At 62.3% G+C, this 27045-nt stretch overlaps 3 protein-coding genes and 1 long non-coding RNA gene across 12 annotated transcripts; 2 read left to right on the top strand and 2 right to left on the bottom strand.

Moving 5' to 3' along the window:
- Positions 1-43: 43 nt before the first annotated feature.
- On the top strand, positions 44-12536 carry VPS9D1 (VPS9 domain containing 1). Of its 3 annotated transcripts, XM_067019490.1 has the most exons (16): positions 44-187; positions 1465-1540; positions 2669-2761; positions 3228-3390; positions 4687-4798; positions 4873-4935; positions 5553-5605; positions 5709-5796; positions 5912-5997; positions 6408-6916; positions 8010-8139; positions 8320-8528; positions 8794-8878; positions 10124-10228; positions 10514-10599; positions 11771-12536. In XM_067019490.1, exons 1-16 carry the CDS (start codon positions 89-91, stop codon positions 11797-11799), a joined length of 1986 nt encoding a protein of 661 aa, XP_066875591.1. In that variant the 5' UTR covers positions 44-88; the 3' UTR covers positions 11800-12536. The 3 variants fall into 3 exon arrangements, with proteins under 3 accessions (XP_066875591.1, XP_058901886.1, XP_066875592.1); XM_059045903.2 differs by lacking the exon at positions 11771-12536 and having other exon boundaries at positions 10514-10693; XM_067019491.1 differs by lacking the exons at positions 10124-10228; positions 10514-10599; positions 11771-12536 and adding an exon at positions 9124-9800.
- On the bottom strand, positions 11014-14510 carry LOC136793052 (uncharacterized). Of its 3 annotated transcripts, none has more exons than XR_010837796.1 (3): positions 14068-14510; positions 12530-13742; positions 11014-12373 (listed from the first exon to the last, which is right to left on the bottom strand). It is a non-coding gene; the product is annotated as an uncharacterized lncRNA (long non-coding RNA). The 3 variants fall into 3 exon arrangements; XR_010837797.1 differs by having other exon boundaries at positions 12530-13614; positions 14068-14220; XR_010837799.1 differs by having other exon boundaries at positions 12530-13693; positions 14068-14212.
- Positions 12645-18570, top strand: SPATA2L (spermatogenesis associated 2 like). The gene is made up of 3 exons (XM_059045940.2): positions 12645-14372; positions 14595-14898; positions 16737-18570. Exons 2-3 carry the CDS (start codon positions 14596-14598, stop codon positions 17655-17657), a joined length of 1224 nt encoding a protein of 407 aa, XP_058901923.1. The 5' UTR covers positions 12645-14372; position 14595; the 3' UTR covers positions 17658-18570.
- A 2-nt stretch (positions 18571-18572) lies between these two features.
- CDK10 (cyclin dependent kinase 10) lies at positions 18573-26805 on the bottom strand. Of its 5 annotated transcripts, none has more exons than XM_067019495.1 (14): positions 26666-26782; positions 24594-24696; positions 24392-24464; positions 23676-23747; positions 22925-23027; positions 22704-22785; positions 22536-22603; positions 21634-21686; positions 21396-21465; positions 20514-20573; positions 20004-20127; positions 19789-19928; positions 19498-19550; positions 18573-19304 (listed from the first exon to the last, which is right to left on the bottom strand). In XM_067019495.1, exons 2-14 carry the CDS (start codon positions 24681-24683, stop codon positions 19204-19206), a joined length of 1089 nt encoding a protein of 362 aa, XP_066875596.1. In that variant the 5' UTR covers positions 24684-24696; positions 26666-26782; the 3' UTR covers positions 18573-19203. The 5 variants fall into 5 exon arrangements, with proteins under 5 accessions (XP_066875596.1, XP_058901931.1, XP_066875597.1 ...); XM_059045948.2 differs by lacking the exons at positions 24594-24696; positions 26666-26782 and adding exons at positions 25912-26088; positions 26184-26515; XM_067019496.1 differs by lacking the exon at positions 26666-26782 and adding an exon at positions 26184-26501.
- Positions 26806-27045: the final 240 nt, after the last annotated feature.

The following is a 27045-nucleotide window of genomic DNA, read 5'->3' as shown; positions in this document are numbered from 1 at the left end:
GGCGGCACCCGCGCCCGCGCACGCCGCGTTCCGGTATCAGGGCAGCCCGCCCCGCCCCTCGGCCGCCACCGCCTCCCCCGCCGCCGCCATGGCCGCTGCGGTCGGGGACGGCGCGGTGAAACCGCTTCAGTGCGCCATGAAGCTGGCCAACGGGGCCATCGAGCTGGACACCGGCAACCGGCCCCGGGTGAGGCGGGCGGGGCGAGGCGGGGGCGGTCGCCGACCCGCGGCCAGCCCGGTGGGCGTGGGCGAGGGCGGGGCTGCGGGGTGGGCGCCTCCAGGTCTCTCCGAAGGCTCCGGGGCGCGGGCTCGGGCTTCGGCCTTGACCTTGGACAGTTCCCTCCGGCTCCTGCCCTCAGTTTTCCCGTCTGTTTAGCAAGTCGGGAATATGAGCCGAGGTGTTTTCATTTGTGAAGGGGACTCAGGAGGGTCCGTGAAGCAGCCCTCCAAAGTGTATCTGGCAGACAATCCCGTGTGTTTGTATAGTTTGGGGGCGGGTCCTGTAGCTTTAGTCAGATTCCCGAAGGGGACGGTATCCATAAGAGGTTAGCTGCGGTTTTCCAGTCGCCTTCAGAGCTTGTTTGGGAGGAAATGCCGGCGGGGGAGGGGTGTGGCTTGTCTCCAAGATTGAGTGTTAATCCTAAGGGTGGCGACCGCGTGGAAAAGCCGGCTGAGTCACACCGGGCCGCCCAAAGAGGGGAGGAGGCCGCGGGTGCCTCCGAAAGGCATTCCGGTCTTCCATCCGCTGCCTTCCCCGAGTCGGGATCCTAGGGCAGCAAATGCCCCCACAAGTCAGAAATCCTTCCCGGAACCCATTTTATCCTTATCTGAGGTGTAGACTTAAAGGTGGGTAATTTGAGAACTGGGCACGCAGCAAAATAAACAAAAAGCAAAGCAACGTGCTATGGTTCCAAACGCCCTGAGCTCTGACAGGAAGCCCTGAACAGGACGGTAGGGTCACCCTCTAGAAAATACATTCTAGTGTCAGACTGCTGCGTGCCCAGGGAATACTTACTCTGGGGTTCGAGAAAGGATTTCCCAGAATCCGAGTCAGAAAGTGATTCTGAGATTTGCAAGACACTCCTTGATTCACCTCCCAGGAAATATTTTTTTAAAGCCACTGAGTGAATGGCCCCTGAGTTACACAGGAAGAGAATTTGTTGCATAGAGTGGAAAATGGCAGCACCTGCCAAGGCTCCTTACCCTGGCCCACTGACAGAGAACCTCCGTTCCTTCCTGTGCTGGAGAGAAAGGCAGTGATGCCAGCTTCAAGTCTAGAGAAGAGGGGTATTCTCCATGCCCCAGCAGAGCAGTTACCAGTGAACCAGCTCGGCCACTGCAGGTGTATCTCACAGATAAGCAGGCACCACTGTTCCTGTGTTTCCACAAGGGCACCGAGCAGGCATGATGGAATTATGCACCTCTACTGGCCTGACCGCTGCCATTTCTCTTCCCTGGGCACAGGAGGCATATACAGAATACCTGAGGAGCGTCCACTACATCTCCCAGGTGCTGCTAGAAGAAGTGGAGACCTCCAAAGGTACATCTCCTCCCAGGCTGGGCAGACTGGGGACAGCTTAGCCTTTGATGGGTCCCAGTACCCCAGGCCTGGGGGTGTCCTGTGTCTTACCTGCTGGGCCATTAGTAGAAGGTGGACGGATGAGCACTCAGTGAGCATGCACGTGACAGGGAGCAGGAAGGGTGGCTGCTGTGACTGAGGGGATGGAGATGGGCTGGGACACGACCAAAGACTGGACGCTGGACACCAGTCCAGGGAGGAGTGAGCTGCACGATGGTTGAGGGCTGGGGGTAGCATCGCAGCAGAGGGCGTTGCAAAGGCCCTGAGGTGAGAGTGGGTGCCAGATACAAGAAGGGTAGGCAGGCTGGAGAGGGGAAGGTGCAGTTGGGGCCGGCAGGAGCAGACGTAAGGGAAGAATTGAGGCCGCCGTCAGGAGCACATTCTGCTCGAGGTGTCCAGCAGCCCGACAGCAGTCAGGGAGGGGTGGGAGTCTCCACCCTGGGGGGCTAGGGGCTCGGCAGAGCTCTGGGCACTGGGAGGAGGGCGTGGTGGGAGCAGCCGTGAGGGGACGCCCTAGAGGAGCGACCTGAGAGGTCAGGGAGCCCTCAGAGAAGGGCAGGACTGAGTGGGTGGGGGCCACTAGTAACGTGGCTGAACGAGAGTGTGGGGAGGGTCTGGCCGTGAGGGGGGCAGGGGTGGATCAGGAGATGGGGCTGGTGGGGTCCAGGGGAGAGTGTCAGGTGGCAGCTCCGACACCATGAGCTTGCTGATAGGAGCGACTCCCAGAGGGAGCGCAGAACAGAAGTCCTCCAGCTGCACAAGGGGTGAGCGTGGACACGGCCAGAGGGCGGGAGATGGGTTTTGAAACTATCTCTGTGACACAGCCGTGCTGACTGCAGGGCCCACCTGGAGGAGGGGCTGTAAGTAAAGGGAAGCCGTCAGGGAGGAGAAAAGGCCCAGTGAATTATAGAGAAGGCTCTGGTGGTCCAGGCGAGAGGACAGGACAGCCACACACAGGGCCAGGAGGTAAACCCAGGGCAGATGGTCAGAGATGAGGAGGGAGTGGGCTTACCTTTGTTTCTATCCCAGCAAGAATCTGATTAGCGATAGGGGTGATGGTGACCACCCTTCTTGTCGCTTGCTCCCCAGAAGCTGGGGAAACTGTGACCCCTGACACCTCGAAGATGCTGAAGCTGGCTGAGCAGTGTCTGGAGAGGGCCCAGTCGACAGCTGCCAAACTTGGTGGGTGGCCGGCAGAAAGCTTTCTTCGGACACCCCCCCACACACAAGTCTGCATCTCCCTTTTTTTTTTTTTTTAAATTAATTAATTAATTAATTTTTTGGCCACGTTGGGTCTTCGTTGCTGTGCGCAGGCTTTCTCTAGTTGAAGCGAGCGGGGGCTACTCTTTGTTGCAGTGTGCAGGCTTCTCATTGCGGTGGCTTCTCTTTGTTGCGGAGCACAGACTCTAGGGACGCAGGCTCAGTAGTTGTGGCTCGTGGGCTCTAGAGCGCAGGCTCAGTAGATGTGGCGCATGGGCTTAGTTGCTCCACAGCACATGGGATCTTCCCGGACCAGGGCTCGAATACGTGTCCCCTGCATTGGCAGGCGGATTCTTAACCACTGAGCCACCAGGGAGGTCCCAAGTCTGCATCTCCTTTGTGGAATGTCAGGCCCCTGTGCAGACCCTTGGCTATGTATGTCTTACAGGGAAAACATGCCTGAGGCCAGCCATGCCTGTGGCTGCCCCCGTCCCCTCTCCTACCAGCCGACACCGCCGGGTGTACTCAGATGAGGGAGGGAAGCTCTCTCCATTTCTGCCGCCTGAGATCTTCCAGAAGCTTCAGGTTGTAGAGTCACAAAGCTCTAAGAAGTAAGATGGGTCAGAACGTAAGGTGGGCTAAGCCTGGGTTTGGAGGCAAAGTGAGCTAACCATGGTGGATTTAGTCAAAAGGGATCCCAGAATGGAAATACCTGGTGCCTGGCAGAAACAAATGCTAATTGTCTCTGGAGCAAAGCACCTTCAACTTTCATAAAATGAGTGGTACATAGTCAAAGATACCCAGGCACGGAAAGAATCAAGAAACTAAACAAGAGGTAGCAGAAACAGACCTGCCAAGTCTTCAGATAGTTATGGGACACAGATTATAATACAATCATGCTTTCTGTATTTAGAGAAATAAAAAGCAAGTTTGAAAATACCTGCAGGGAACAAGAAGCTATAAAATCTGACTTATAATAGGGATCAAATAGAATTTATAATAGGGGTCAAATAAAAAACCAAGTAGAAACAAAATTAAAAATACTGAAATTATTTTTAAACACTAATCAGCAACGAGAACAAATTATATTCTCCTATAAACATACACACAAAAAGGGGACAAGTTTAAAAGAGCAGAGTAGACACAGCTGAAGACAGAGAATTGGATAAAAGGTTAAAAGATACCCTGAATGGCTCACGCACACAAAAAGACATGGAAGGTCTATCAGGTTATTGGAATTCCAAAGAAAGATGAGAAAGAAAATGTGAGAGGAGCATTATTTGAGGAGATAAAAGCAATTTTCTAGAACTGGTGAAAGACACTGAGACACAGATGCCAGAATCCCAGCAGGATAAGCAAGAGGATGGGCTCTTCCTGCTGCTGCTGCCAGGCCTTGAGCCACAGCTACACCCTGTCTCTGCATGTGCAGTTCTGGGGCAGGGCCAGGCACCAGACTTCCATCCCAGGATAGTCTTGTGTCCCCACGACTTACCTCCTCCCGCCCATGAAAGCAGGAAGATGTGGGACCAGGAGTTTTGATGGTGAGGGGGCTGTTGGTGGCTGTTACCAAGTAGCTGTGAAACACCCCCCCACCCCCACCCCGCTTTCATGGGTTGCAAACTAATCTAGCTGTTTGGCTCACATGGTGCTTTCAAAGAGTTTCATGCTGTTAAGAAATACATGTGACTGGTGTGCATAAAGGTCTGGAATCCAGGCAATAGGGCCATGTTTCAGGGAGGCAGGTGTCTCCCGCCCACCCCAGACCTCCTCCCTCCTTTACATTCCTGCCTGCCCCCATCACCACCTCCTCACCTTCCGGTCTCAGGGCAGGGTCAGGAAGGGAGCTCAGGTGACCAGAACGTTCCTGGGCTTCCTGGAGCCTGGACAGCAGCTTGTCACCATTCCAGGGAGCTGACACCCCTGGAGGAGGCCTCCCTGCAGAATCAGAAGCTGAAGGCTGCCTATGAGGCCCGGATGGCCCGTCTGGACCCCAGCCAGGCCATGCAGAAGACATCCCTGGTGAGCGGAGCCCAGGAGGGTCTGGACTGAGGGCGGCGGGGGGAGTAAGCCTCATTCCATCCTTCCCGTCCTAGACCCTGTCCCTGCAGCGGCAGATGATGGAGAACCTGGTGATCGCTAAAGCCCGGGAGAAGACAGTATCCTTTCCGTCCATCCTTAGTGTGCAGAGGCTTCAGCTGAGGGAGGGGGCAGGGAAGTAAAGATGCCAGGGTTGGGCTTCCCTGGTGGCGCAGTGGTTGAGAGTCCACCTGCTGATGTAGGGGACACGGGTTCGTGCCCCGGTCCGGGAAGATCCCACATGCCGCGGAGCGGCTGGGCCCGTGAGCCATGGCCGCTGAGCCTGCGCGTCCGGAGCCTGTGCTCCGCAACGCGAGAGGCCACGACAGTGAGAGGCCCGCGTACCGCAAAAAAAAAAAAATAATAATAATAATAAATAAAAAGATGCCAGGGTTCAGGTGTGGAAACAGAGTTCTTCCAGTTTCGGAGACACTTGTCCTCAGCGGGTGGTTCCTGCCCAGCCCCGCTTCCTCTCGCCTCCCGGCCTTTGCACAGGCCACCCTGCCCCTCCCAGCACCCACAGACTCCTCTCCACCCCTCAGGTCGACTAGGACTTGCCTTCCCTCCCTGAGCGGGCCTGTCCTCTGGCCCAGGCCCTCCTCCCACCCATCCCGACGGGCCCCGTGTCCGGCAGGGCGCTGGGACACCGGGGGTTCGTGCACGCCGCGTCAGAAGGGCCTTGACTCTGCCGCCCCAGCTGCAGAGGAAGATGGAGGAGCGTCGGCTGCGGCTCCAGGAGGCCGCCAACAGGTGCGTCTCCGCCTTCGGTCCCGGGACTACTGGGGGGGCCAGATGGGGACTCCCGCGCCCGCCTGTCCAGCCCTGAGGCCCCCAGACCTGTCCTTTCTCCCAGGAGGTTCTGCAGCCAGGTTGCCCTGACTCCCGAGGACCGGGAGCAGCGGGCCCTCTACGCCGCCATCCTCGAGTACGAGCAAGACCACGTGAGTGCGCGGGGCGGGGCGGGGCGTCCGCAGGGAGGCGGGGCCCCGGGGCGCGGCCTTGGCTTGGGAGGAGGCGCTTCCCACGGGCTCTCCCCCAAGGTCTCCTGTCCTGCAGGACTGGCCAAAGCGCTGGAAGGCCAAGCTCAAGAGGAGCCCAGGGGACCTGTCCCTGGTGACCAGCCTGGTCTCGCACCTGCTCAGGTACCGGCCGTCAGCCCCTCCCCCGGCTGCAGGCTGATGGCGGAGGAAAGGAGTAAGAAGGAGAGAGGAGCGAGGCGGTCTGGGGTGACCGCACGGGCAGCAGGCCACGCTGGCTCTTTCGGAGGCCCCCGCCTGTGCCCCCGGGGCCGCGTGTCCGCGGACGGCCTTTCACGGGCCTTCTAGCTCCTCAGAGGGGTTTGCCTTACCTGCAACATTCAGTCGCGAGGAATAGTCCATGCGTCCCTTCTCTGAAATCGCTCACGGTGGGGCCACGTGGCCGTTGGGTGGGGGTCGGGTAAGGGCCTCGCAGGGCCGGCGGGCGTTCTCAGCCCCCAGGTCACCCAGCGAGGGGACTGCAGCCCCAGCCCGACGGGGCTGCCCTCACACGCTGCCTCTCTCCCCACTCACAGCGTCCCCGACCACCCCATCTCGCAGCTCCTGAAGAAGCTCCAGTGCGCGGTGTACCGGGCACTGTACCCCATCGTGAGCAGGGGCGCCGCCTCGGCCCTGGGCTGCCGTTCCCTGCCCCCCGACGCCGACGGGCTGCTGGCTCCTGGAAGCCGGCGGCTCCGGCCCTCTCAGAGCCTCTACTGCATGCCCTCCCCGCCGGAGCCCAGCCCAGCCCCAAGGCCCACAGACGGCGCCTCCGCCAGCGCCCCCATCCCCCCACCCCATCCCGGCAACCCGGACAGAGGGGCAGACGGCAGCCCCGCAGGGCCTCCCTCACCCCTGGCGGACACTTCATCGGACCTGCCGGGCAAGGACAGCTCCTTCGGGGACCTGGAACAGTTCTTGGCTACTCCTGAGAGGAGGGGCCAGGGCCCTGGGGGGCGGCCTGAGCCCCAGCCCCCAGGGGTGAGGAAGGAGCCATTGCTGGAGCAGCTGAAGGGCACCGTGCAGGACATACACGACGCCATCGGTGAGGCCCGCGCCGCGGGCCGGGTGGACGGTGGGGGAACTGCGCTGTCTTAAGCCCGCATCCTCAGAAAGCTTGTCACAGGCCTGGGATGGGCCCAGTCCGGCGGAGCCTTCTTCTGGGTGGCATCCAGGCCGGCCCTGCTCTGCGGAATCCTCCCCTGGGGCCACGTGTCCAGCTGAGCAGAGAGGCACACACCCTGCCCGGAGAGCAGCTGGGGCCGGCAGTGGCCAGGGTCTCCCTCCGTCCCTGGCTGTGTCCTCACGGGGCCACACGGGGAGAACAGCCGGGTCCGTTTCAGTCTTGTGTTTGGGGGAGGGTCTGCCGTCAGAGCCTCTGGCTGCCAGGTGCTCCTAGCTGCCCCATTAGGTCCGACCCCCACCCTTCCAAACCCAGGGCTCTAGGTGTGTGCGACCTGGTGGTGGCTCATCTTCTTAGCTTTTTCCATTTTGAGAAGAGTGTGTGGGTTCCGTTAAGGAGCCCAGGGTGGCAGGGGACTTCACGTCCCTTCCAAGGAGGAAGGCTGTCAGGGTTTCCTAAGAACCAGCAAGAGAGGCCCAGCAGTCAGGGGCCCGTGTTGTCTGAGGGACTGGGTGAGTACCCCCTCCTCCCCGGTGGGGGGCGGGTTCCTTCATCTCCCTGGGCCTCGTATTTCTTGTCTTCAGATATGCTTCTGAAGTTCCTCTGAGTGCCACAGCTTGGGGTACAGGCCCTTTTCAGAAAGAAGCTGTCTTACGCTCTCCCTCCCAGGCTTGTCTCCTTGGCCCCCTGGGGGAGCTGCCTATGACCCTATGACCCCTAGGGTTGAGGGCCCCGACTCTTTGCACCGACCTGGGCCGCAGCGTTTGAAGTGAGGGGAGGCAGGGCCAGGCAGAGCCCCTCCTGCTGAGCCGGGAAGATACTTGTGGCTCTGCCACAAGGCTGGCTCTGCCAAGGCTGGCTTTGGGGCGGCGGGGAGGGGCAGGCAGGCAGGTGGGGACCCCCGCCTGGGCACCTCAGGTTGGCTGCGGGTGGGAGAGGCCTCCGGGGGCTGCCAGCGGGGCTGGAGGTCCTAGATGTCCCCACAGTGCCGCTGTACCGGCTCTGCTCCCGGCAGACAGGCTGCTCTCGCTGACCCTCCTGGCTTTTGAAGGCCTGAACACGGCCGCCTCCAAAGACCGCTGCCTGGCCTGCATCGAGGAGCCCTTCTTCTCCCCGCTGTGGCCCCTGCTGCTGGCCGTGTACAGGTACGGCCCCGCCGCGTGTGCATCCCTGAGCTGCCTTCCTCCCAGGCCTCCTCAGGTATTGCGCGTGTGCAGGCGCCCACCCTCCCACGGTTCGGGGCGTGGCCAGCTTTCCCCCGCCCCGCCCCTGTCCCCTCCCGGGCGGGGCCCTGGGCCGCTGAGCCTGGCCTCTCTCTGCCCCAGGAGCGTTCACCGCCTGCGGGAGGCCGCCCTGAGCAGGAGCATGGAGCTGTACGGGAACGCGCCCCCGGCGGCCGTCGGCGTCCCCACCAAGCTCCTCCCCCGGGACCCCGAGGCCACGGCAGCCGGCACCTACCCCTACTGTGCCGCCGCCCAGGAGCTAGGGCTGCTGGTCCTGGAGAGCTGCCCCCAGAAGAAGCTGGAGTGCATTGGTGAGGGGGGACGGTTTGGTTGGAGGGAGGGGAGAAGGGGGTCAGATCGGACAGAGTCCCGTCCCAGAGGGCGACTGGAGTCTGCGCCTTCACCCCTCCGCGGCAGGCCCTTCTCCTGTCCGATGGGGGTGTGTCCCGTGGGACATGAGTGGTGATCGTCCAGGCTCTGCCCAGCCCTGCACGCGATGGGGGTGGGGCAGTGCCCGGGGCCGTACCGGGACGCGATCCCCACCCCCTCACCCGAAGCCTGGCTTCTGCGACGCAGTGCGGGCCCTGCGGGTCATCTGTGCCTGCGCGGAGGACTACTACCGGGCTCGCGAGGCTGCGCCCCAGCCGGGCATCGCCGCCATGTGAGTCCCAGGAGGCCGCGGCCTGTGGTGGGGACTGGGCGCGGGAGGGGCTGCCTTCAGAGGCCAGGGGAGCGGGAACCCTTCCACCAGGCCCCCCGCACTGGGACCTCGGGTTCCCGCCCGGCGCCTGGCCCTGCTTCTCCTTGAGGACAGTGCGGCCCATTTCCACCAAAGACCCCGGGCTCCAGCCCTGCTGACGACGCGGTCCGGCCCCTTGCTAACCCAGTGGCGTGTGCCCCCCTCAGGTGCACACTTGGGGAAGCCGCCCCGGTCCTGTCCTGGGGAAGAGCCCGTCCCCTGTGCTGAGCCCCAGCCTGGGGTTCCTGCACTGCTCCTGCCTCCTGAGGTGGGCAGGGGTCTTCCCCACCTGGGTCCTGCCTTATTTCACCTGGACTGGCCTGTAGCCAGCGGCCTCTTTCCCTGGCCCTGGCGCCCACCTGGGGCTGGCGAACCCTCACCCTGTGCCAGAAACCGGGGTCGCCCTGAAAGCACCTGTCCTTGCAGCCGGCTGGGTGGGCTGAGAGGTCAGGCCGGGGGACCCACCTGGCTCTCACCAGCCACCATCACTATTCTACCATCTGGTCTCCGAAAAAGTTGCAGCAGGTGAAAGGGTCCCAGGACTGAAAGTGTTTCCGAGTCCCAGCTGCAACCCCAGGCTAGCTCTCTCCTCAGGACATCCGAGGAGCTGGGGGGCGCTGTGTGTCCCTGCAGGCACGTGGCACCCAGGGAGGTGGGGGGCAGGAGTCCCTGATGAGTAATCAGGTTCAAGCCAGTCTGCCTCCGTGGGCCCTTCGCCAGGGTTTTGAGCATCCCGCAGGGCCTCCCTCGCTCGCTTATGTGCCTCCTGCGGAGGGTATGGGGTACCTGGAGTGGCACGTGAGTGACCCTGACCCCAGGAGTGAACAGGCTGCCTGGAACACGGGCTCTCCTCTCTGTCATCCCGTTCCCGGGCTCGGGCAAGCTCACGGGGCAAGTTCACTGTGGGGCCTCCCTGGTCCAGCCCTGGGCTCTGTGGCATTGGGTCCCTGTTCAGGGCGGCCTCAGCGATCCCAGGTGGTCTCTCGTCACGCTGACCCGAGCCCACCGCCAGCCCCCTGAGGCCAGTGGGCAGGAGGGGCACAGAGACAGCAGCCAGCAAGCCCAGGGCTGCTCCAGGGACCGAGCTGGGAGGCGTCAGAGCTGTGGGGATTGGGCGGCGCCCCCGGTGCCTGGAGCCTCCTGGCCGGCTCTGCGTCTCCCCAACAGTGGCGCCGACGACCTGCTGCCCATCCTGTCCTTTGTGGCGCTGAGGAGTGGCCTCCCCCAGCTGGTGTCGGAGTGTGCAGCCCTGGAGGAGTTCATCCACGAGAGGTGGGGGCCTCGGGCCAGCGTGGGGGCTGAGCTCGTGCTCCCACCCATGCATGGGGCCCACGGCCCCCTCCCTGCCCCTCACCCAGCACACCGCCCAGAGGAGCCGGGGGGCCATCCTCTGAGCAGCGTCCACCTGGGGAGTGGGCCGTCCCCCAGCCCAGCGCCCTGGCAGCCCGTGGGACCTCAGCATCCAGGTTCTGCCCTGCAAGGGCAGGTGCCCCTTCCAGAATGTCGGGGTCTCCTTGCACCCCTCCAGTGACAGGTGCTTGTGCCGCCTCCGTGCAGGTACCTGATCGGAGAGGAGGGCTACTGCCTGACGTCACTGCAGAGCGCCCTGAGCTACGTGGAGCTGCTGCCCCGGCGGGCCCTGGGCAAGTAGCAGAGGACGGGCTGGCCAAGGACTGGCCCGGAGGCACCTGCATGGGGTGGTGGGCTGACCGAGGTGGGGCTCTCGCCCCCACCTGACATCAGCCCCCAGGGCTCAAGGAGGCCCCTCTGCTCCTGATAGGATGGGGCTGACCCGAGTCAGCTCCCAGGAACCAGGCCCTTCTCTTTGCTGTCCCCACCTGTGAGACCTGTGAGAGGCCCCGTGCAGGGAAACTGGGCTCCCCTGGGGCCTGCACACTCCACGGCTCAGTCCGCTGATGCCCTGTGGGCCCCGCCAGCCCGAGGACAGAGGGGCTGTGGGCCTGACCGAGGGCAGGTCTGCTTCTCTCCCTTCCCGTCCCCCGTGACACGCGGAGCTCCCTGAGCCAGGTTCTTGTCTGAGTCGAGAAGAGAGCCTGTCACCCCACAAGGGGCCTGAGGCCCAGGTGGGTTTAGACTGTGCTGTTTATTTATTGGTCACTGACCACTCTGTTTTGGAGACCCAGGTGTCCCCAGGGCACCTGCCCGTGTGTGGGAGCTCTGAGCCACACTCCCACCCTTGGCAATGGGCATGGACATCCTGAGAGCCCTGGTGAATCCCCACCCCCCACTCAGCCCCTTCGGGGTCGGTGTGAACCCAAAGGTCGGCGCCTGCCCGTAGCCCCACTACCTGCCCACCCTGACTGTTACAGGCCCCTGGGCCACCACTGACCCAGCGGGAAATAAAGAGGTCACTGGTGTCTCCGTCAGCGCGGCTCACCTGCTCCCCATTCCACTGGCCGGGTGGAGGCCCGGGCAGCACAGCCACTCCCAGCCAACCAGCCAGAGCCAGACGCTCCCATTGGCCCCTGAGGCCATTGCCAAGCGCAGCCCGCCTCCCAGACCTCTACCCAGGAGTGGGATCCGTGGGGCTGCTCCTTCTAGCACTGCACACGCTCTGGGGGGCCTAGCAGGTTGGCAGGGTCAGAGGTCATCGCTGGGCGGGATCTGAGACTGGACCATTCCTCCCGAAGGTTTCCCAGGAGTCATGTTGCTCTCCAGGTGGGGAACGCACACGGGTGGCCCGGCCCCAGCCCCGGGCAGCATCTGCCGCCATGGCAGAAAGTGGTGTGGGAGCAGCGTGTGGGTCCCTGGGGAAGGCCCAGCTGGACCTGACTGTGTGTTCTGTGCACGCAGTGTCCCAAGGCTGTGCGGGAACCTCGTGAGGAAAGTGAGGCACGGAAGGGGAAACGCCTTCTCCAGGCCACACCTCCCAGTGGCAGAGCTCGCTTCGAGTCCAGCAGGTTGACTCCGGAGGCCAGAGGGGGCCGGGGACGTGACCCCAAGGGCAGGCCCACCCGAGTTCCGGGGGCAGCTGCCTCTTTCGGGAGCTTTTGTGGGCAGGGGTGCCCTGCCCACCAGCACCCCAGGAACGACAGGCGGCCACCCGCCTGCTCACCCTGCCCTGCCCTCAAAGCTTAGTCCCTGAGTCCCTGCCCTCTCCAGAGGAAGCCCCCCAGTCCTGGACACGAGGCCCAGCCAGCCATGAAGCCTGGGGAGGATGAACCCCTGCTCCAGGCCTTGGCGGTCTCAAGGATGGGATTTTAAGCCCCCTTTCATAGGACAGGTGGACGATGGAGTGAAGCCTGACCGTGGGCGCTCCTGCTGGCTTTGGGGAGCTCTCTGGAGGCGCTGATCAGACGGCCTTCCTGCTGCTGACTCTGGGCCAGTCCTTCAGCCTCTCCCAGCCTACAGCCTTTCGTAAGACGGGTGAGTGATGGATTCTTCACACAGAAAATCCTGCAGATCAACAAGAAAAAGGCAGGAGCCCCAGTCAGGAAAAGAGCAAAGGCTGTGAACAGGCTGTCTTCAGAAGAACTTTAAAAAGCTCATCAGCATAAGAAGAGGTGTTTAAAGTCATTTTAAAAATCAAGAAATACAAATTAAAACACTTACAAGGCAGACCTTCCCTTGCACTGAATTGGTGAAGATGAGAAAGCTGATGATGAGGAGAGTGGTGCTGCCTGGGAGGCTGGACCCAGCCGCACGGTGTGCAGCGTGCTGGGCGCTGGTCCAGGGAGCTGCGGTCCTGGCCGAGGTAGGTATTAAGTGACCCTCCCACCCATCTGCTCCGCCCGGTTATGGCCCAGGGTCACAGGAGGACCCCTACGCAGCTGGCGCTGAGGCAGTGTGGCGTCCACCCCCCTACTGTGTAACAAACCAGCCCACTCTCTGGCTTAAACATGCGACAGCCATTGGCTTTGCTTGTGAAACTCCCATTTCGGCAGGGTTCAGTGGGGACATCTTGTCTCTGACCCACCTGCAGCATCAACTAGTTCAGCTTCCAAGTTGGGGTGACCCAAGATCAAGGGGTTGGGGTCATCTGGAGATTTGTCTACCCGTCTGCCATCAGCGAGGGCCTCAGGGCTGTGGGAACAGCCATGGGAGGCCTGCATTCGTTGCCTGTAACTAGCTACCGGGGAGCTTAAAACAACAAAATTTACTGTCAAAGTCCTGAAGTCTGAAGTCAAGGCGTCCACAGGGCCGCGGCCCAGCAGAGTGCTAGCCCAGAGCCCTTTCCTGCCTCGTCCGGCTCCGGGGGCTCCTGCCGTCTCTGCCTGTAGCTGCAAGTCTCTGCATCCATCATAGGCCTCCTCCCGAAGTATGTAACCTTCGTCCTTACAAAGACATCATTCTGACAGGGTTTAGGGTCCACCCTCATCCAGACTGACTTCATCTTAACTTGATATATCTCCAAAGATCCTATTTCCAAATATTCTCACATTTCCGGGTTCCGTGGATTTGGGGCATTATTCAGCCTTCATTATTCGGCCCCTTCATGCAGCTGCTTTCCTCCCAGTATGTGGCTAGGTCCCAAAATTGAGCGTCTCAAGACAACAAGGCAGTTTTATGACTTAACCTGCAAAGCCACGCAACGTCACTTCCACTCAACGGATTCTCTCTGGGACGACTCCTCTAAGGGACGACGCTGCAAAGAGCTGCCCAGGTTCGAGTGGCACACTGAGACAGAGCCATGCTCCCTGGAGTAGCAAACGACAGTTAACAGCAAACACCTGGGGCCACGCAAACAGCACTCAGAGCAGGAGCGGAGAAGCAGGGCTGGATACAGAGCAGAACATCAGATCCGGTGTCTGGAAGCGACTCTGACCTAGGCAGAAAGGCGCCTTCACGCCACTTCAAAGAGGCCCGGGTTGCTGATTTTTTGGGGGGGGAGGGGTGGGGGAAGGGTGCGGCGCCCCCAGCAGTGGGAGCGCGGAGTCTTAACGACTGAACCGCCAGGAAAGTCCCCTGAGGTTGCAGTTTTAAATGACGCTGAAACGCCCGGCCGGATTCCACCCCGAGCGCGGGCCCCGCCCTCCCTCCCGTATCTGGTCAATCCCCGTTTGGCAACGAGAAGGGTCCCGCCCCTGTTGGGGTAGCCCCGCCCCGCGTCCGGCCCCCGCTCCCGGCGGGCGCAGGAAAAGCTACGGTACCTGCTTCCTCGGCACCCTGGCGCTCCCGAGGGTCCAGCTCGGGTGGTCGGCGCCCGCCTCGGTGGGAGTGCGCGGTGTGCCTCCTGTCCTCCGCTCCGCAGGATGTGGAGGTGCGTCGCGTTTGCGCTCCCGGGCCCTCACCAGGCCCCGCCCTGTCCGCGTTGGCGGAGGGGGCGGTGCCCGAAAAGACCCCCGCCCCTAACGTCACGGCCGAGGGGCGGAGCCGGCCCCGGCGGAAGCTAGCTGCTGCTGGAGAGCCGCGAACCTAGAGCAGCGGGCGCTCGGGGACTGCTGGTGACAGACAGGTAGGGCTGTCGTCCTCCAGACCCACAGCACGATCTGGTGGGCAAGGGGGTCTCTGCTCGGGAAGGGAGACTCACGTGGCGCACGTCTCCAGGGAAGGGGGTGCTGTATACACCAAGGGCGCACAGTTGGTGGGAGACCTGTGGATGCAGGCGGGGGCTCTGGAGGCGCGCAGCGGGCAGGGTGGGGCCTCTGGGTCCTGATACCCTATTCCCGCCCGCCAGCATGGGCAGCAGCTCACTGTCCGAGGACTACCGTCTGTGCCTGGAGCGCGAACTTAGGCACGGCCGCGCGGGCGTGTGCGGGGACCCGTCGCTGCGCGCCGTGCTCTGGCACATCCTGGTGGAAGACTTCGACCTGCACGGGGCGCTGCAGGATGACGCGCTGGCACTACTCACCGATGGCCTGTGGGGCCGCGCCGACCTGGCCCCTGCGCTGCGCGGCCTGGCCCGCGCTTTCGAGCTGCTGGAGTTGGCCGCCGTGCACCTGTATCTGCTGCCTTGGAGGAAAGAGTTCACCACCATCAAGGTAGGCTGCCGAGCCGAGTGGGGGCCCCTGCCCAGGCTACTGGGGGTTGGCTACCCTCGGGACGGTGGCTACCGTCGGGCATCAGGGATTTCAGGTGTCCTCAGAGGCTGATAGGTGAGATCAGTGTGCTGAGGGTTCCCGGGCGTGTTGGAACATCTCTTGGCCGAGGTTCCCCTTTGTACTCCTGGGGCGGAGAACATGGGGTGGGTGGAAGTCACCTGTCTGGATACCTGCCTTCCGAGGGGGATCCTGCTCCTTAAAGCTTGCATCACTGCCATCCCCAAAGTGGCCTTGTGGCCCCAGTTACCATAGAAATCCTAGGACAGGCACACAGGGAGGACTGGGCATTCCAGGGTCACCCTAATCTCTCCAGGAGAGATTTGTGGCTCCCTTTGTGGAAGAGGAAATGGGATGGGTTATCCCCTATGAAGTAGGCAGGGGCTGGGTGTGCCCCTGCACGTCCTAGTGGAGCCGGGCTAAACAAGAACCTAGCTCACCCCCCAGCCTGGGTAGAGCTGAGCCCAGGGCCGGCCGGGCCCCTCCAGGTGAGCTGCAGGCTGGCAGGAGGGGGCAGGCTGCCTTGTGCTCTGAGCTAATTCAGAAGAGTGGGAAGGTAATGATGTCACTGGCCACGTGGGCGTCCACCTCCACTGGTTGCCATGACAGCAGCAGCCTCTCTCAGTGAGGTGAGGCTTGGAGCCCACTGCTCTACTGGGACACCTGCTGGTCTGAGGTTCTAGGACTTTCATTCATCCATTCAGACCGGAGGGCAGGATGCAGCTCCATGGGGGACCAAGAGCAGAACAGACAGCCCTGATGTTGAGATGCTCACGGGCTGCAGCACTGGGCAGACCTGGATGGGGTCTGCTTCTGCTGGCTCTGTGGCTTGGGGCAAGTTACCTCATCTTTTGGAACCCATTCCTTCCTCCATGAAGCAAACACGAGAACAGTGCAGCTCCAGGTCCATTGTGAGGGGTGAAGGCACAGCCCTGAGAACAATCTTACACGTAGCAGTGCCCCATCTGTGGAGGTACTGTCATCAGCTGTAAGCAGATGGACACTCACAGGGTCCCAGAATGAAGGAACTGTAGACACGCGTGGGAGACACGTGATCACCATCCTAGGAACCCTTCTAGTTCCTTTGTAGCCTGGAGCCTCCAAAAACTACAAATGTTCCATCCGTGTGGTGGAAAGCTGCACAGCTGGAGAAGTGAATGGCTAGGCCTCTGTCGTGATAGGGAAAGCTCTCAGAAACTGGAAAAGCAGAGTTCAGAATGAGGCATTTAGGAGGCTACCTGCTCAGAGCAAATAAGCACTTGTATTCTTTGTGTGTTTTTATGACCACTCAGCAGGTACACAGGAAACTAACTAGAGTAGCAAACCCCCACAGGTGAGAGGAGGTGGAAGGGACCCAGAAGACACCGAGATTTTTCAATGTAGGGACTCTTTACTTGTGTTAGATTGAAAAATTGTGATGCCTGGGCCTACCTCAGCCAGTGAGATCAGAGTCTCTGGGGGTGGCCCTGAGCATCTACGGTTGTTTAGTTTTTGGCCGCGCAGCTTGCGGGATCTCAGTTCCCCGACCGGGGACTGAACCCAGGCCCCAGCAGTGAAAGCGCCGAATCCTAACCACTAGACCACCAGGGAACTCCCAGCATGTATGTTTTTAAACAGCTCCTCTGGAGGAAGTGTCAGCACATCCCAGACCACCTTGGGGCCATGCCGCCCCCTGGGGTGAGGATGGTGGCCCCCAAAGCAAGCCACGGCCAGAGTGCAGCCGAGGCTGGGGCAGGTCTGCAGGAGGGTGGGCTGCCGCCGACCGGCCCCCTTCCTTGCAGACTTTCTCAGGGGGCTACGTGCACGTGCTGAAGGGCGCACTATCGGAGGACCTCCTCATCCAGAGCTTCCAGAAGATGGGCTATGTGCGCAGGGATGACCACCGGCTCATGGTGGCCGCCCCGCCCCCCGCCCACCAGCTTGTGCAGGTAGCCCTGGGCTGCTTTGCCCTGCGGCTGGAGTGTGAGATCCTGGGCGAGGTGCTGGCGCAGCTGGGCACCAGCGTGCTGCCGGCCGAGGAGCTGCTGCAGGCACGGCGGGCCAGCGCGGACGTGGCCTCCTGCGTGGCCTGGCTGCAGCAGCGACTAGCCCGCGAAGAGGAGCCGCCACCTGTGCCCCCCCGTGGCTCCCCAGCCCGGTGCCAGGCCCGGCTGGACCTGTACCAGGACCGGGACCTGCAGGAGGATGAGGGCTCAGACGAGACCAGCCTATACGGGGAACCCTCGCCAGGCCCCGACTCACCCCCCTCGGAGCTAGCCTGCCAGCCTCTGTTCTGGGAGCAGAGCGCCAGACTGTGGGGTGTGGGGGGCGGGGCCTGGGAGGCTGAGGCCAGCAGCCCGGCCTCAGAGGAGGAGCCCGAGGCCGAGGTCTTCTCCCTCCTCTCACTGCGCCAAGAGCTGCTCAGTCGGCCCGGAGACCTGGCCACCCCCCAAGCCCCTGGAACCCCTGAGCAGGCCAGCCCCCCACGAGTCCCCGAGCGCCCCGGCTACCAGACACACAGCTGCCTGGGCCCTGGCGCCCTCCCCGCCCTCTGCTGTGACACGTGTCGCCAGCTGCACACTGCCCACTGTGCTGCCCTGGCCACGTGCCGCCCAGGCCACCCGCTGCGCGCCCTGCACGGAAACCACCAGCGGCGCCTGTGGCTGCAGCGAGCCCAGGTGGACGCCTTGCTCTACGATGCCCCGAGGCCCGCCTGGCCCTAGGCCCAGGGCTTTCTGGAGACATGTTCCGCGGTGCTTTTCTGGGCCTCATCCCTCCTCAGGCCCGGGCCACTGGCCACCCTGCCCCCCAGGGGTGCTGAGCACAGCGGCGGGTCGGGGGGCATGGAGTCTCAGCCCCGCTACGTGAGAGGTGGGGGCCCAGTCTTCCTCGGAAAGCTGCCGGCCCGCCCCCAGGCAGCAGCCCTCCCTCCTCTCCCACCCCTCCCCGGCCCCACCACTGGCCCCAGCTCCACAGCTCCTGACAAGCTCCCTGCAAGTGCCCAAAGGGGTGTTCCACAGAGGAGTGTCCTTGGGGGCTCAGGTGACCTCATGAGCCCCTGAGCTTTGCTAAGACCATTCTAAGGGCTCTGCCAGGTGCATGGCTGACCCGGCTGAGGGGACCTGGCCCCCCATAGGTGTCACAGACCAGCACTGAATGAGCTGAGTGCTGGCCTGAGGCCAGCCCATGGGCTCCAGTCAGAGCTGGGCGGGGAAGCTGGACCCAAGGACAGATGAGAAATGATCTACTCTCTAACCAGAGTGCCTGCCCAAGAGTTCCAGAGGACAGCAGGCGGGAGACGGGGAGCCACGGAGCCCGAGAGGCTGTCACCCCACTTCCAGGTGGAGCATGGGGGCTTCTGAGCATTCAGTACCCCAGCAGCCTCCCTGCTACATCTTCCTGCTGTCCGGCTCCAGAAGGCAGGATGGGAGAGCTCCAGGGCTCCCACCCCAGCGCCCACCTGGGTCCAGTGGTGAAGATGCAGCAGCTGCCAGCCAGCCCGCTCACAGGGCTGGAGGGCATGGGTCTGCCCACCTGGGCCTGGGGTGGGGCCAGTCTTGTGTGTGGCCCCTCCTCCCCACACCTGTCTGTCACATGAATCACAACCTCAAAGTACATTAAAGGACGCTGGATCCAGCTGCGTCTGTGAGGAAAGCGTTTATCTCTCCGAGGCCCAACCATGCCCCTCCCTGGGGGCCTCAGTGGGGAGTGGGGACAGGGCACAGCCCCCAACCCAAGGCTGTCCCTCTGGTGGGCTCGGAGCTGCCCAGACTCCAGTCCAGCAAGCTGGCTGCACCCCACCCCCCACCCCTCCTTCCCACTCTGAGTCCTGCAGCCCCAGCGGGGGGGTCACCGCAGCCCCTCCCTTCCCCGGCAGCGGGGGGTCACCCACAGCCCCCCCCTTCCCCGGGAGACCCTGGGGATCAAGTGGGGACAAAAGTGACCGCGTGGGGTCTGCTCGTCCCAAGCCAGAGACACCTCCTGAGACGGGCCCAGCCAGGTTTCCTCCTGAGAAGTGAGGGTCTCAAGGCCTGGCAGCAGGGGGACCCAGCCCAGCCACCAAATGGCAGAGCCACGAGACAGCAGAGCCACCACGTGGCACCCGGCAGGCCAGCCTCAAGGTGTCTGGGCCTGCAGGGCGCACCCACCGGCATCCCCCAGCGTCCACACGCTGCGGTTCTGGGGCAGAGGTGCAAGAGGGGTGCAGTCATCTGGAACAGCTGGTCGCTCGTGGCTGAGGGACAGGCCGGGCCCCAGAGGCCCCCGCCCTCAGGGTTTGCAGCGCCGGCTCTCGGCACCTGAGGACGTGGCCGGGGCAGCGCGCTTGTTGCGGTGGTGGGGGAAAGTGGGCATGAGCTCCGGCTCGCAGGCTGCGGGGAGAGGGCTGCTCAGCGCTCGTGGGGAGGGCCCCCCACACCTCCCTCTGGTGCCCTCCTGACCCTGCACCGGTTCCTGTGGCATAAGCAGCCCGTGCCTGCTCGGGCCCCACCGCCCACCTGCCCAACCCCGGCCCCGGACAGGGGCCCCCAGCCAAGTGCCGGCCAGGGCACGGGGGAGACTCACGCAGGGGCTTCTCCTTGAAGTAGGAGCTCTCCAGGCAGTCGCCGGCCGTCGCCCTGGAGACAAGGCCTTGCCGTCCATGGGACCCGGGCCCGGCCGAGGCCCATCTCCCTCACACCCACCCCACACAGCAGACAGCTGGGTGGCAGACAGGGACCGGGGGCCCAGAAACCGACAGGAGCCTCAGAAAGGGCTTCATGACCTGGGCGGGCAGAGGCCTGGGCCTCACATGCACATCTGGGAGGGGCCCTCTCGGTCACGGCACCCCTGCCCACCCGCGGGCTGGGTCAGCACCTTTTCTTGGGGTCGTACATGAAGAGAAGGTTCAGCAGGCGCAGGCCGGCCTCCGAGAGCCACGGGAACTTGTGCTTCAGGTTGTTGTAGGGCTGCTTCCTCAGACTGTACTGGCTGACCAGTGGCAGCTGGGAGAAGCCCTGTTGGGGGGAGTGACAGCTGCAGGCTGGCAGCCGGCAGGGGGCAGGAGAAGGGAGGGCAGGGCCGGCACTCACCGGCCAGATGTTCTCACTGGGCGTCCCCAGCAGCTGTACGATCAGGTCCACCTGGTGGATCTCGGAAGTGCCGGGGAGAAGGGGTTTATGGGCCAGCAGCTCGGCCAGGATGCAGCCCACAGCCCTGCAGAGGAGCACGGGGCGTCACCTCAGCTCCTCCGGCTCCGCAGAGCACCACTCCGCCAGGACCCGCCCCCCGTGTGCTGGCCTCAGAGGACGGGGGCAGAGCTGGAAGGAGGTCACGCCGGAAAGGGCAGGTGACCACTGGGTTCTGCCCCCGGGCCATGTGACCTGGCACCAGCAGGCCTCTCTGAGTGGCCACGAGGGCGGGTCCTCAGTAACGGGGCCGTGAACGCCGAAGCCGTCTTACACTGCCTCTCAGGACCCCAGGCGTAGGCCCACCTTCCTGGGAGTCAGGAGGCTGGCGAGACCCCAGCCCTGCTCCTGCCCCGCCAGCTCCCACGAGACCACCCCGCCCTTCCCAAGGCCCTGGGTGCGTCCACCCCTCACCACATGTCGATGCTGGTGGTCTGCGTGGTGGTCCCCAGCAGCAGTTCAGGGGCTCGGTACCTGCGAACAGAAGCCCGCACCTTGGGTCTGGCAGTTCCTCTCCTCTGGCCCGGCCTCCGCGAGGCACTGTGGTCTGCACCAGCCCACCCACTGGCCACCACCCTCCCTGAGAGCCAGAGTCGGCCTGGACGATGGAGCATGAAGCCCAGCTCGGCTGTCCCCTCCGCTAAACCTGACAAACAAGACAGCACACGAGGCAGCAGCAGCAGCTGTCGCGGGATAGCTCCCGTGTGCAACAGCGGCCTGTGCTGGCCCGTTCTACACAGCTCGGGGCTGAGTGACACGTGGCAGAAAGCGTCCTGCCCTTAGCCACAACCCCGTTCTTCTTCAAAATGTCAAGTGAGAAATAATAACAGAGAACATACACTGTTCCTGTCCTCCCGTCGGTGAAGCCACCGCCCCTTCCAAGCAGCTCAGAGCCAGGCTGGGGGTCTGGCTGCCGCAGGGCAGAGCAGCGCCCCATCTGGATGGGGCAGGTCCTTCCCGGTGACAGCCCTGCTTGACCTCAGCAGCCATCCACACCCAGCCTCCGAGTGTGTGCAGCCCCACAGCTTAAAGACCTCCAAGGGGCTTCCCTGGTGGCGCAGTGGTTGGGAGTCCGCCTGCCGATACAGGGGACGCGGGTTCGTGCCCCGGTCCGGGAGGATCCCACGTGCCGCCGAGCGGCTGGGCCCGTGAGCCATGGCTGCTGAGCCTGCGCGTCCGGAGCCTGTGCTCCGCGATGGGAGGGGCCGCAACAGTGGGAGGCCCGCGTACCGCAAAAAAAGGTCCTTGTGCAGCTTCAGCATGACCCCCAACTTCCCATGGTCCCCAGGGACTCACCAGAGGGTGACCACCTTGGGAGTCATTGGCTTCACCGGGATCCCATAGGCCCGGGCCAGGCCGAAATCCGCTGCGACAGAGGCAGACAGACGGGAGGGAGAGCGTCACCCAGTGAAGGCTGCCCACCGACGTCTGCGGCCAGCTTGTAGTGTGCAGGGTGCTTATCGGGACCGGCCCGCCGCCCTGTCGAGGTGGCGCGCATGGAGGCCCCCACCACAGAGCCAGCACCTGCACCCACCTGTCTTCACGCAGCCCTTATCCGTCATGAGCAAGTTGGAGACCTTCAGATCCCTGTGACAGAAAGAGAACACCAGTGCTTCCCAGGAAGCTGCACGGGGTAAAGAGGTTGTCACCGTCGCAGCGATACTTAGGACGTTTCCCCATACGTCTCCTCCTGTTTGCACTTTTTTTTTTTATGTCAACCATTTTTAAAGTCTTTACTGAATTTGTTACAATATTGCTTCTGTTTTATGTTTTGGATTTTCTGGCCGCGAGGCATGTGGGATCTTAGCTCTCCGACCAGCCATCGAACCCGCACCCCCTGCATTGGAAGGCGAAGTCTAAACCACTGGACCGCCACGGAAGTCCCTGCACTTCTTAAAAATGAGGCCGGCAGGCAGTGCAAGGCGATCGGCAGCTGGGAACACCAGAGAGAGCTCTCAGGAACTTTCTGAGAAACTGGCAGAGGCGGCCTTGAGACCAGGTGTGATTTCCAGCGCTGTGTCTGACCCCCATCCAGGCCACGCGAGCCACCGAGGGCACACGGCGCTGCTGCCTGCAAGGCGCTGCCCGGGCCTGCAAGACCCGCCCCTCTGCCCCTCCAGTCTCTGCCCTCCCTGGCCTGCCTTCCAGTACAGCTCTCTCTACGCGCCAGCACTTTTCAGAGGCTGACTTGCTCACACCATCGGCCCCCCAGAGGAGAAAGCAGGTATTATCTGGTCCTGGACCATCCCCCAGGAGCAGTTACAGAACCTCTACTGCATTGAGGCTGCGCCTGCTCCTCTCCTGGACACCGGGCGACGTCAGCTGGCACTGGGTCAGTACTGGCAGGCACACTTCCCCCATGTCACAAACCAGCACTCCTCTGGAAAAATGTCTCCTGAGGCCCCGCCCCCATCCAGGCCCATGGGCCCCGCCCACCTGTGGATGATGAAGTTCCGGTGCAAGTACTGGAGGCCCCGGAGCACCTGCAGCACGATGCACTTGACCTGTAGAGGGCCAGGACGCAGGGTCAGGGCAGCCTGCGTTTGCCACAATGTGCCGAACAAGGACTCGGGAAGCCCACCGCCAGAGCCCCCAGCCTCAAACCTGGGCCTCAGAGAAGGGTGTCGGCATGTTCTCCAGAAGGCTGGCCAGGTCCTGCTCACAGTAACCCATCACCAGGAAGATGCTGAAAAGAAGAGGGGCGAATGCAGGCCACCTCCCACCTCCTCCCGAGTGGGCCAAGGGACCCTCCTGGGGCAGCAGGAAGGGCGAGAGGGAGGGCGCCGGGCAGGACCCAATGCGGGGGCAGCAAGCAGACCACTCACCTCTCCAGGTGGTTCCCCACAACCACCTCCTTCAGCTCCACGATGTTCGGATGGCGGAGGCGAAGGAGCAGCGTGATCTCACGAAGGCTGCTGATCGGGACCCCTGCAACCCAGCCTGGCCTCAGCGAGCCCCACCCCTGCAGACAGGGCCCCCTGGCCGCCTCAGTGACCCACCCCCTGCAGACAGGGACCCCCGACAGCCTCTGTGACCCACCCCCCTGCAGACAGGGACCCCTGACAGCCTCAGTGACGCCCAGCCCTGCAGACAGGGACCCCTGACAGCCAGCTACCTCAGTGAGCCCCTAACCTCAGTCCACATCAGCTCTCAGGGACCCCCGTGCCTGCCGCCGTCAGGGCCCTGCCTGCTACCACAGGGAGAAGCAAGGCCATCCTAACCAGCACCTTTAACCCTCCCCTCCTTCATCAAATGCAAGCAGCGCTCTGCACTGACCCTATGCGTGGCAGGTGGCCCCCAGCGAGCCCAGCACAGCCCTGCCTGCACAGGCAGCCACGGGGCTGTCAGCAGTGGGGCGTGGAGCACACGGGGGCTGCCGGCTCGGTCTCGCGTGGGAAAGCGCTGTGGAGGGGTGACGCCGGGCTGAGACAGAAGATGAGGCCGAGTCGCCCAATGGGAGGCGAAGGGGATGAAGTGCACAGGGCTCGGGCTCACCCCCTGGCGGCGCCTCGGGCAACTCGCATCTCCTCCCTGCCCACGTGAGCTCAGAGCGGCCGGCGGCCCCTCCACACTCACCATCCTTCTCCTTGTCCATCCGCACTTTCTTCAGGGCGACAATCTCATCCGTTTGGGTATCCCGGGCCCTATCTGGAATGGAGAGTCCTCCAGGAGAGGGACCAAGCGCGACCCCACCGTGTGGCCTCCTGCCCCACGGGGGCTCCCTTTCTCTTCCCCTTGACTGCTGGGTACCCTGTGACAGCCCGTCCACACTCCCTGCAAGCAGCACCCGACCCTGCGAGATGTGCTCCCTGGGGAGTCCCCCGGCTCGAGCTGGTACGGGGCCCCTGGTTTTAAGAAGCTCCCTGGAAGTCTTCCTTCTTAGAGCTGGTATGCAGATCACTGCTTTGCACTCTGCGGTTACTACGTTCTAACAGCAAATAAGGTAGCTTATCTTGGAAAAGGAACTCTTATCTTGTCAAAGTTGGCTCCCCAAAGCACTGTGCTAAATTGTGCATCTTCCAAACCCGTAGCAGTTTGACGCTCACCAATGTCCCAGGTGCTGTGGATGCAGCTCTGGCTGCTTTCCGAGGTGTACACTTTACGGCTATCATAGCTACTTCTACTCACGGGTACACATTAGCAATCTGACGCTTGTGTTTATTCAGGAGTGGTGTGAAATCTATGGCAACTACACCAGGGATTAGAGGTCACCTGTCCCCTCCTTCCAGCCCTGCCACAGCTGCTGCTGGGACAGTCCCTGGGCCCCCAGGCCTCCCAGCACGGCCACTCACACACAATGCCGTAGGTGCCTTCCCCAATGCGGTTCAGCTTCTCAAATTCCTTCACGCTCCGGCACCGTCCCAGCTGAAAGAGAGAGGTGCTGGCGGTGAGGGGATCTGGCAGCTAATGGAACCAGAGATGGATATGGACACTCAATTGGTACCAAAAAGCCAGCTCATGTCCTGCTCACCAAACAGAAAGGTGACCACACACCTGGGTTTGTAGGTGAGAAAATGGGGTGGTGACGCGGGCCTCTGTGAATGTGATACCAAAGACGGTTTCACCACCCCCTTTCAATTCCATGTCCAGATGTGTGCTGCCCAAAAAGAGGAACCACCGGCCACACTTGGTTAAAAGTAACTAAAATGAAACTAAAAGTCCATTTCTTCAGCTGCACAAGCCACGTGAAGTGCTCGATGGCCCCACACGGCTTGCGGTGACCATCCTGGACGACTGAGAAAACAGAGCATTTCCACCGTCACAGAAAGTCCACTGAGCTGCACCGCTCTGAATCATGCTCTGGGGTGTTCTCCGGCAGTCCAGCGGTTAGAACCTCCGCACTCTCAGTGCCGAGGGCCTGGATTCAATCCCTGACTGGGGGAACTGAAATCCCAAAAACTGCAGGGCGAGTCCATAAATAAATAAAGAAAGAAGCAAGCAAGCTCTAGACATGGCAAAAGCTTGATGAACTTCACGAAGCATCTACCAAGCAGAATGGAAACACTTTTGCGGCAAAAACTGTCTCCATCATCCACGTTACTTCTTCCTTTGTGTTATGAAACTGCCCAGGGGCACACAGCCACCCAGCTGGTGGCCATAGTTCCCAGCCTCCCTTGCAGCTGGGTGTGACCATGTGACTAAATCCTGGCCAATAGGATGCAGAAGGGACAAGGGCAACTTTCTGATCAAAGGAAGCGGCTTGCCGCTCACTCTTTCCTGCCCCTTGAGGCAGGGTGGGATTTGGGTGGGGCACAGGTGGAGCAAAGAGACAACCTGAGTGCCCGGCCCACCTGTGAGACGTTAGGGGAGCCAGAAATAAAGTCCTGTACTTAAGCCACTGCATTTCGGCGTCTCCACGTTCTAGCGGAGAGCCTGTACCCTAATACACCTTCAGTTGTAGCCGACTGAATGAGCACCTCCCCTTGGGTCGGAGAAGCACGTGCGGCAAGGTTCAAGTTCGAACAGCCCTTCTCTGGACTCCCTGCCTCTATGTACCTTGCCCTCCATCCTGGGGAACGAAGTCAGAGTCACCTGGCCTGTACTGAAGCCCTTCCACGGTTTCACCCCAACCTAATTGTCCTCTCTCCCCGGCTGAACCCCTGGTGCTTCCTGTACACTCTGTATTTCGCGGGACTTTGCTCCGGCTGCTCCCAGGTCTGGCAAGAACCCTCCTCATCTCTGTGTGTCCAAAACGCAGCCACACTTACCCGCCCAGCAGAAATGCTACAGCTTTTCAAAACTGCTTCCTGGCCCCCAGCTGAAAACATTCTTTCTCTGAAAAATCCCGACACTTTGGTCTCGCAGCACCTACTATTGTGCACTGTCCTCGTCCGGGTATGTCTTAACTCCCCACTGAGAGCAGCTGCTGCGTGTCTCGGTGATGAACGACGGCGGCGGACGGCTCAACGGGGGGTCCTGCGCTCACTCAGCCAGTCTGTTAGGATCCTTACTGGACACTGAGGCGGCCTCTCAGAGCACCAGCAAGCGGCTAAAACAATCCGCCGCCAGGGTTCACACCTGCCGCTGCACGAGCCGTCTACCTTGGAGAAACCACCCAACGCCCCTAAGCTTCACCCTCCTCACCTCAAAGGGTCCCCGAGAGGACTAAGTGACAGTAACACACGCAGAGGCCCCACACGGAGCAAGGCACAAACGAAGCTGCCGGGTCACAGGTGGGGCCCCGAGGCCGGTGCACCCACAGCCCGGTGGGAGTCACGCCTCCAACTCTTCCCATGGCTACTGTCTCCCGACACGAGGCGCCCGTCCGGCCCAAAACTAAGAAACGCCCGCGCTCCAGCGCGCTCTGGCCAAGGCGGCCGGCGGCCATAGGGCCGACCCTTCCCTCGCGCGAGCGTGACACGCCCCGAAATCTGCGCACCGGCCGGGACCGGAGTCCCGGGTGGCAGCCGCCGGCTTCCGCGCCTGTCGCGAGAATCTCTGGGACTGTCGTTCCCGCTCTTGCCGGAAACCTGGCGCTTTAGCGCGACACTGAGGGCCCCAGTGCGTTTCGGCTCCGCCCTGCCGCCGGCGAGGACACAACTACCCCAAGCAGCCCGTAGTCGCACCCTGTGCTCTGGAGGCACCGTGAAGAAGCCTTCCTTACGGATACACTTCAGACGGATCTGTTCCGGCTCCGGCTCCGGCTCCCCCATGCCGAGCTCAGCGCCCCCCGCCCCGCAACTTCCCGTGTGCGCAGGCGCAGACGGGTGTTCCTAGGAGCAAGCGCATGGCCTACTTCCGGGGCGTCCCCTCCTCAGCAACGGTTACCAAGGAAACCTCCCGAAGACCCCACCCCACCCACGAGGACCTCAACTCCTAGGATGCACTCCGACTACCAAGGTTCTAGCTTTGCTTTAGTTTTGTTTTTTGTTTTTTTGTGTGTGTGGTACGCGGGCCTCTCACTGCTGTGGCCTCTCCCGTTGCGGAGCACAGGCTCCGGACGCGC

This window comes from Kogia breviceps, chromosome 18 (genome assembly GCF_026419965.1).
Source record: "Kogia breviceps isolate mKogBre1 chromosome 18, mKogBre1 haplotype 1, whole genome shotgun sequence".
Classification (NCBI taxonomy): domain Eukaryota; kingdom Metazoa; phylum Chordata; class Mammalia; order Artiodactyla; family Physeteridae; genus Kogia; species Kogia breviceps.
This window is presented reverse-complemented; position numbering and strand designations above follow the sequence as displayed.

Coding starts and splice junctions, on each gene's coding strand:
- VPS9D1 (XM_067019490.1), top strand. CDS start 89: ATGGCCGCTGCGGTCGGGGACGGCGCGGTGAAACCGCTTCAGTGCGCC. Junction 5,606..5,708: donor CTCCAGGAGGCCGCCAACAG/GTGCGTCTCCGC, acceptor CCTTTCTCCCAG/GAGGTTCTGCAGCCAGGTTG. Junction 6,917..8,009: donor GGACATACACGACGCCATCG/GTGAGGCCCGCG, acceptor TGCTCCCGGCAG/ACAGGCTGCTCTCGCTGACC.
- CDK10 (XM_067019495.1), bottom strand. CDS start 24,683: ATGGAATTGAAAGGGGGTGGTGAAACCGTCTTTGGTATCACATTCACA. Junction 24,465..24,593: donor TTTCTCACCTACAAACCCAG/GTGTGTGGTCAC, acceptor TCTCTCTTTCAG/CTGGGACGGTGCCGGAGCGT. Junction 21,687..22,535: donor CGGAACTTCATCATCCACAG/GTGGGCGGGGCC, acceptor TTTCTGTCACAG/GGATCTGAAGGTCTCCAACT.
- SPATA2L (XM_059045940.2), top strand. CDS start 14,596: ATGGGCAGCAGCTCACTGTCCGAGGACTACCGTCTGTGCCTGGAGCGC. Junction 14,899..16,736: donor AAGAGTTCACCACCATCAAG/GTAGGCTGCCGA, acceptor CCTTCCTTGCAG/ACTTTCTCAGGGGGCTACGT.